This window comes from Malus sylvestris, chromosome 7 (genome assembly GCF_916048215.2).
Source record: "Malus sylvestris chromosome 7, drMalSylv7.2, whole genome shotgun sequence".
In the NCBI taxonomy this organism is placed as follows: Eukaryota; Viridiplantae; Streptophyta; class Magnoliopsida; order Rosales; family Rosaceae; genus Malus; species Malus sylvestris.
The window spans coordinates 24,579,912-24,588,120 of NC_062266.1; the positions used below are offsets into that span (position 1 = coordinate 24,579,912).

Here is an 8,209-nt window from a genome sequence, read left to right on the forward strand (position 1 = left end):
ATTATATTTATAAAAAAAATAATATAAAATGTTGGCGTGACTTAACAGTGATCATACAAAACAGGAGGGCATGGAAAAAAGAAGGGTAGACAATCCTTGTCCAACCTTATAAAAGCACATTTTCTGATACCAATCAACCGTTTTTTGCCCCTGTATCAGCTATGAAATCATTCAAATAATTAGCTCAAGTCAATGAAGTAAAACGAAAGAAGGAAACGACGACCCGATTGTGTTCGGAAGGACAAGGGGGCTACATACCATACAAATTAATTAGAAAACTTCATTTTAATCCTTAGTAAATATGACTTTTAGATTAAAACCATGAGTAAGATCAAAATCTAATTTTAGTCAATTGATACATTCATAACCTCATTTATTAATTATATTTTGATTTTTTAATTATTTCTCTTTTTCTTCCTAATTTTTAATATATAATTTTATTTAATTTTAATTTCATTTATCATAATATATTTTGTTGTAAACATTTAGATAAACTAATTTTTGTTATACAATATATTTCAATGTACTTTGTTTTCTTCATTTAGGTAAATTAAATTCATTATAATAGATTTCGGTACATACATTTAGTTACATATATTTCGGTACGTACATTTCGATACAAAAATTTAGGTACATTAATTTAATATAATACATTTTGGTACTAATATTTCGGTGCATATATTTCGGTACACACATTTAGGTACATTAATTTAATATAATACATTTTGATGTATATATTTCGGTATATACATTTCGGTACTAACATTTAAATACATTAGTTCAATATAATGCATTCCGGTACATTTAGGTATATTAATTGAGTTTTTCAAGTTTGAAGAATGTTAAATAAAATTAATAAATTAAAAAATTCTTTTTTGGTCAAAAAATAAATTAAAATTTGTATATTAATAAATTTAAATATTTAACGAGAGATATTAAATAAAATGCACATTAATTATTTTGAATTAAGAACACATCAAAGGATTATTTAAATTTCAATCTTAAAGTTAAAAATTCTCCAAATTAATTCACCACAGATTTTACCTGCGAGAACGCCGAGAAGGATAAAATTGCCAATCATCTCTGAACTGTTCACGTTCACAGAACATTACCTTTATATGTAAGTACATATTTCCAAGTGCATACAGTGGCCCGCAGGCATCTTCTCTCACCCTGTTTCTCGTTCTCGCTGGGGGCATCTTCTGGAAAAAAAGCCAGAGCCTTTTCAAAATTTTCTGCTTTGGCAGTCTCGACCTTTTACATATTCTTGAATCCCAGAAAAACCCAAAACTCCTTTTCGATTCCCGGGAAACAAAAAGCAAGAAAATCCAAGAAAAAGAGGTTCACTTTTCTTTACTTCCTGTCCACTCTTTCAAGTTCTGGAGCTCCTGTAATACCATGCCACTTCTAGCCTTTAGAGAGCTCTACTTCATTAATTTCTCCTGGTATTTATTACCAGAGAGAGAATTTATATGTATTCTGTTACACTCCCTGTATGGTTGCCGAGAAAACAGAGGTGGAAAATTAGACTAAAGAAAAGAAATTTTTCGGGTCACATTTTCTGATGTCCCTTCTTCTTGTATTTTTCTCAAATTTGTTTTTTCTTACAGTATCCGAGCTTAACTGAATTGGGTTTTTTGTGTAGTCTAAGATGATTTAGGAATCATTGATTCCGGAGTTTACTCAGCCTTTTTTTTCGTTTCTTTTATTTTCTCGGAAACCAAACAGAGTTTAACATGGAACATGCAAGCTCCTCTTTGAAAACATCAAACCGTAGGCTAAACTTTCTGCTGAATCCGTGTATCATTATGTCTCTACCAAATTAATTTGTATTATTTTCTTTTTTAGGTCTTATTTATTTTGATGAAATTTTGGATAGTTGTTACTATCATATACGTTAAATTAGCTGGAAAATAAATAATTTTCTGTTTTTTCGAACACTTTTCACGTTCTGTTAATTCCATACAAGGAAAACCACTAACTCTCTGCCCCAAGCATCAAACAAAGGAGAAAAATGTGGCTTGAGCCTACTTTTGTTCTGATTGTATTCATGATTTTTCACTGGTTTTCTCAACTGCGTCAGTTGAATTTTGCAAACCCTTTTACCTAATTACAATTTTTCATAGATTTCTTTGGGAGTTTTCTGCAGAAGGCGATTGGCAGAGGAGGATTTGAAGAAGAAGATGAATAATTCGGTTTCGGATCGGAGTTTTTACATTGAGAGTGAGGAAGAAGATGATGAGGAAAAGGAATTCAATAAGAGCATTGAAGACGGAGGCGAATCGGATTCTTCTGCCGAATCTTTTACTGAGAATCGGCAGCCGAATAATCCCAGTTCTCACAACAATCAATGGCCTCAAAGTTACAGGTTCCCTCTCTCCCCCATATAATTTACCATGATTTCTTTATTGTTCAATTAGAATTTTTACCACTGTAATATGTAGCAAAAAATAAAAAAATCTATTTCTATAGGTGAGTTTCTGCTGGGAATCAAAACATGAATGGTAAAATTTGGTGGATTTGTGAGAAAGTTTACTTACTGAGAATAATGATCAAAACATGTTACTATTGCAGTGGTGGTTTACAGATATGCAGAAACAAAAATTTAAACGAAGAAAAATAAACCAATATTTGGCTGCTTGTAACATTTCAATTTGTTAAGCCAAAAGAACACATTGGTTTTGGATTGTTAGGCGGTAATGCAGGCTTGAAAAGTACTTGTTCATTGTTTCTCTTTGCATCCTTTCTTTTATACTTGCTGAACCAAAAGGAGAGATTTGATTTAGTGACTTGCTCGTTGATTTTGAATTGTCTCTAGAGAAGTTTATTGACAAATTAGACGGGTGATAATAATTTATTTGATTCTCTTATTCTTGTGATTCTTCAATCTTTAGTTCCGACTTCTGAATTAAAACTTACTGTCTTGCAATTGGTTTTTCAGGCAATCCATTGATCTCTATGGTAGTGTTCCATCCCCTAGTATTGGGTTTCTGGGCACTCCTTCATTGTCAAGACTAGGAAGTTCATTTCTTTCCTCATCCCTAACAAGAAGGTACACTCCCGAAACATTACCTTTCTTGTCAAAACCATTACCAACGGTCGCAGATGAGCAACAACACCAGCAGCAGAGGCGCAGTTCTCATTCTCTGCTTCCTCCTCTGCCAAGGAGGTCTTCGGTTAGAAAAGATGAGAAAGCATCCAGGGTTACTCATGACCATCATCCGATGCCTCGCCACAGCTCATTTGCACAAGCCGTGATCAATGGTAAGTATGAACATTTTATGTTCACCTTCATCTGCAGGTTATACTTGCCATAATGCTGTTTTAAGTCTAGGAATTGTTTCTTGGTCATCAATTAAATCTCTATCGACGATGCATCAAATTTGAGTACTTTCAAAAGATATCATACTATTTATTGCGTTCAAGGATGTCTAATATATAATTAGACCTTTTCGTGTGTCGTAAATACAAATCCTTTGAAATTTGTTAGTTTTCACAATTTAAAGTTACAACGTCTTGAGCTTCACTATATGTCATGTATTGTTGAAAATATGCTAGCATATCCTTGCAGTTCAACTCAGTAGTCGGTCTGACTCTTATTCTCATCCCTGGGTGTATACCGCGGTGTTCCTATAGCACACATCTCGGAAGAACAACACGGGGATATACACCGGGATAGAGTAGAAGCTATCTGTCAAGTTCAGAGTTCTCTTTTTACACTGATTTTTTAGTTTGTTCAAATCTGAGGAATAAAATATAGGTACCAAATTTCTTCAAATCTGAGGAATATAATATAACGTGTCTGCAGATTGCCTCATTGCTTTGTCCATATCCTATTAATATCTTCAAATTATGGGCATCCAAACAAGCAAACCCAGTATTTATTTCACATGAGCTAATGTGGTTGCTTACAATTTGGCCCTACTGCACATGAAAAGATCCACTAAATAAGTTACAAAATATGGGCACCGATTAACTTGTTTGGCTTGTGTAGTTTTCAATTTAAAGCTATAGTTTGGATAACTTGTTAAACTTTGAAAGTGAACATGTGACGTAATTTGAAGATCGATCAGCATTGACCGACCATTTTACATTATTCAGGAATTAACGTTCTTTGCGGGGTTGGGATCCTTTCGACACCATACGCGGTCAAAGAAGGGGGATGGCTTGGGCTCTTCGTGTTACTTATTTTTGCAGTGCTTTCATTCTACACAGGATTGCTGCTGCGTTACTGCTTGGATAGCCAACCTGGGCTTGAGACTTACCCAGATATTGGCCAAGCTGCATTTGGTACTGGAGGCAGAATCGCCATCTCGGTAAGCTTGCTTACAGTTATAGTATATGTACCATATTTAAACACGACCACCGGATTATGTATCACATCTTTAATAAAGGCGAGACCGACTTGTATGATCGAACCCTATCTAAAAGCAGGAATCATAGAAGAAAACAAGACATTAAATTACAAAGTGAATTTACAGATTTGAATTGAATGGCTGCAATTGTTGTCGTCTAAGTGAATTGTTTTTGTTTTTGTTTTTGTGGGCGCAGATAATACTGTACGTGGAATTATATGTAAGTACAGCTGGCTTGACTGAGTGAGTATTTACCCATATCTATGACTGTATTGTTTGAAATGGAACACATCCACGGAGTGATTAGAAAGGAACAAGAAGCTGGGTCCCAGTGGGGACAACCGTTAAATTCCTTGTCCCACATCTAGATCTGATATAGTGAGCCTCTTATATAAATTGGGTCCACATTTGGATGTGTTTTTTGACTAGTCATTGAGTGAACTTACTAAAACAAAGCAACTTTTATGAGTATCTGTAAGCATTCAATGTCGATACATATTTGAAACTCAATTACTTAAATTAATCGACCCAGGACTGTTAGATCAACAGTGAAATTATATGTCTGCACTTGAGTGCCAGTAGGTACTCAAGAAAAACTGAAAATAGACAAGAGGCAGGTGGTTCTTGTCATGGTGCTCACTTACCAAAAGGGAACTAATTGTCCTCCTACACACCCTTGTTTAATCCAGACTATTGTTTTCGTTTAATTTATTCAACTTGATAGCGAGGAATAAAGAGGGGTTTATAAGAGACTAAAAAAGGTGTGTGAAAATCGGCTCTTGAGCACATCATTGAAAACTTACCTATCTCGGGGTATTTCTCCCATGTCTCTATCACACTCCTGGCGTAACTTATCACAACGATTGATATAGAGACGTGTGGGATATAGGGCCATAACACGTAGCTCCTCCTCATAACATCTTTTTAAACTGCACTTAAGGTTTCTTTGAGATCCATATTTGATTGAGGTTCTTAGCTTTTGGGGGCTTCAGACTTTGTGAATTAGAATTTGGAATGCAGGCAGTGAACAGACTAGCTATTGTTGGACAGAAAAAGAATTTTCTTTTGTTAGGAACTTAGAGCCAAGCTTAAATGACTGTGTAGCCAAATGATCGATTTCTCTAGTGGAACGGATTCTTTTGCTCATATATACATCATCACATTGTCATGCTGCTGTGAGACACTGAATCAAAAATATGCTCATCATAGGCGTTGCCTTGACATATTGAGTGTTACTTATATCTTTTTAAGCACATAGATCACCTACTTTAAATTGCTCTACCTGCAGGCTTGTTGCATAGAATATATAATTTTGGAGAGTGATAACTTGTCTTCACTATTTCCAAATGCGCAACTAAGTTTGGGCGGATTCGTGTTAGATGCTCACCTTTTGTTTGCGATTGTGACCACCCTTGCTGTTCTTCCTACTGTATGGCTTCGAGACCTCAGCGTTCTTAGCTATATCTCAGGTGAGTTTGGAAAGTTGAATATAATGTATCTTATATATCTAATTGTCTGAAATGAATTTGCTTTGTCCATGTTATTGATGAAGCTAGAAAATCTGTTCGATCGGAATAAGAATGCATTAACTAAATGCATGCTGTTCTTTGGAGAAACTCTTACATTTTACTTGTTTTGCTTCCAGCGGGTGGAGTCATTGCATCGATCTTGGTCGTCCTTTGCCTCCTTTGGGTTGGTCTAGTAGATGGAGTTGGCTTTGAGAGCAAAGGAACACCACTGAACCTTGCAACCCTTCCTGTTGCTATGGGTCTCTACGGTTACTGCTACTCAGGACATGCTGTTTTCCCAAACATTTATACTTCATTGGAAAACCGAAGCCAATACCCTGCAATCCTCTTAACCTGGTAAGCTAAAGATGCTGAATCATTCTTTTCATCTAATTTACTAAAATAATTTCTTAAAAAAGTTTTCTGCCTTTTCTTTTGTCAATTTTTCGTCAAGTCTTATTGTCTGTGAATAAATTGCAACTTCTGAACTCATTGTTTCACTTGGATTTGTTATCCATGTAGTTTTTGTATTTGCACTTTAATGTACGGTGGAGTTGCTGTCATGGGTTACACGATGTTTGGAGAATTAACACAGTCGCAGTTCACTCTCAACATGCCTCACGATTTAGTTGCGACCAAGATTGCTCTATGGACTACGGTATGCTCATCAAAGATTTCATTATAGATTTCGTAACCTCAAACAATAACCTTGTGTTCTATATGCATGTTGCGAGGCTTTCCTTTGATCATTAATTAGAGACTATAACTGATTGCTAATACTATTACTGGTTTATTTTACAGGTGGTCAACCCCTTTACAAAATATCCTTTACTGCAAATTATGCAGATAATGAATGTCATCTTATGCACAAACACAAACATATATCACACAAGCGCACACAATGCATGCAATCTCGAATTTTATTTTGTCTTCGGAAAAACATCGGAAAGAACAGTAACTAGAACCACATATGCATATATTTTTTCTTTTGTTGCTCAACATCTACACACATACACACATACACACACAAAACAAAATAATAAATGACGAGAAAAGACTTACTTGTCTCTCCTTAATTAGACCCACATATGCGTTAACTATATCTCCCGTTGCAATGAGTCTGGAGGAGCTGGTACCATCAAACAAGTCTCACGTATACGCAATCTTAATTAGAACGGCACTGGTTGTCTCTACCCTGGTTGTCGGTCTCTGCATCCCCTTCTTTGGTAAGTCTGCCTTGAACTTCTTTTCTTTGCCTTTCCCACTTTATATTCATATTTCCTGGAAGCTGTGTTTCCGTGCTTACTTATGTCTTTGGAAAACCATTTGATTGTCATGTTGTGTTGGTTAAAAGTATTACGAACTTACCTTAAACTATTGCAGGTCTCGTGATGTCGCTGATTGGATCTTTATTTACAATGCTTGTAGTAAGTTTACCTTTGCTCTCTATTTCTTCTTCTATTCTTGTGGTAGTAACTTTGCACTTAATTGCAGGACATATATTCCAAAATTTCTAATCCATTTATGAGTTAAGCAGCTATTTATATATACTACACTGACAAATATATTACTTGCAGACATTGATACTTCCATGTGCTTGTTATCTGAGCATCTTGAGGGGACGCATAACTCGATTTCAGGTACGTCAGTGTTACGCAAGCTTTTTAGCATTCAGTTTTCAAGAATTTGTAGACTCGAAACACAAACGCATTGTTAGATAGAAGAGAGCAATTTCAATGCTTTAATTATTATAAGGTTATACACTTGGAGCTTCAATGGTTTCTTATCTGCATTTTTCTGCTATTTCCAGGGAACACTTTGTATTATAATTATAATGGTAGGCGTTGTATCATCCGCGTTCGGGACATTTTCGGCCATTTCGAAAATTGTTGAGAGCTTGAGAAGCCCTACATAGCTGAAGTTTTTGGGACATGTTCTTGAGCAGTGAGAGACCACATGATTATGTATTATGGATTATTTTTAGAAGAGTATCTATAATCTCTTGGTGTTCATTCACAATTTTGAGTTATCTTTGCATTTGTATCCTGCATTCCTATCTTGTTTTCCAATTTGTATTGCTTGCAGTAACATTACATTTTGCTACACCATTCAATAAGTTAGTAGTATTATATATCCACAATTTGAGTAGTGTGCTATTGGTCTTTATTGCTTCAAAAAATTTTGTAAATAGAATAAGGCCAAGCACGGCTTGTGGTTCGAGCAGTTAAGAAGATTTGCTTATGCATTTAAACCTACTTCACTCGTTACCGTTTATATGAAAAAAATAAATAAATAAAGCTTGGACTTTAATAAAAGATAGTCTAGGGACAAGATTAGAGTGGGTAT

At 35.2% G+C, this 8,209-nt stretch overlaps 1 protein-coding gene across 2 annotated transcripts; it reads left to right on the plus strand.

Moving 5' to 3' along the window:
* The first annotated feature begins 1,128 nt into the window (after positions 1–1,128).
* LOC126629616 (amino acid transporter AVT1C-like) lies at positions 1,129–8,003 on the plus strand. Of its 2 annotated transcripts, none has more exons than XM_050299696.1 (13): positions 1,129–1,341; positions 2,127–2,368; positions 2,942–3,264; positions 4,102–4,316; positions 4,552–4,575; positions 5,644–5,824; positions 6,001–6,220; positions 6,386–6,521; positions 6,665–6,684; positions 6,950–7,089; positions 7,247–7,290; positions 7,441–7,503; positions 7,674–8,003. In XM_050299696.1, exons 2-13 carry the CDS (start codon positions 2,184–2,186, stop codon positions 7,776–7,778), a joined length of 1,656 nt encoding a protein of 551 aa, XP_050155653.1. In that variant the 5' UTR covers positions 1,129–1,341; positions 2,127–2,183; the 3' UTR covers positions 7,779–8,003. The 2 variants fall into 2 exon arrangements, with proteins under 2 accessions (XP_050155653.1, XP_050155652.1); XM_050299695.1 differs by having other exon boundaries at positions 2,150–2,368.
* The last annotated feature ends 206 nt before the right edge of the window (positions 8,004–8,209 follow it).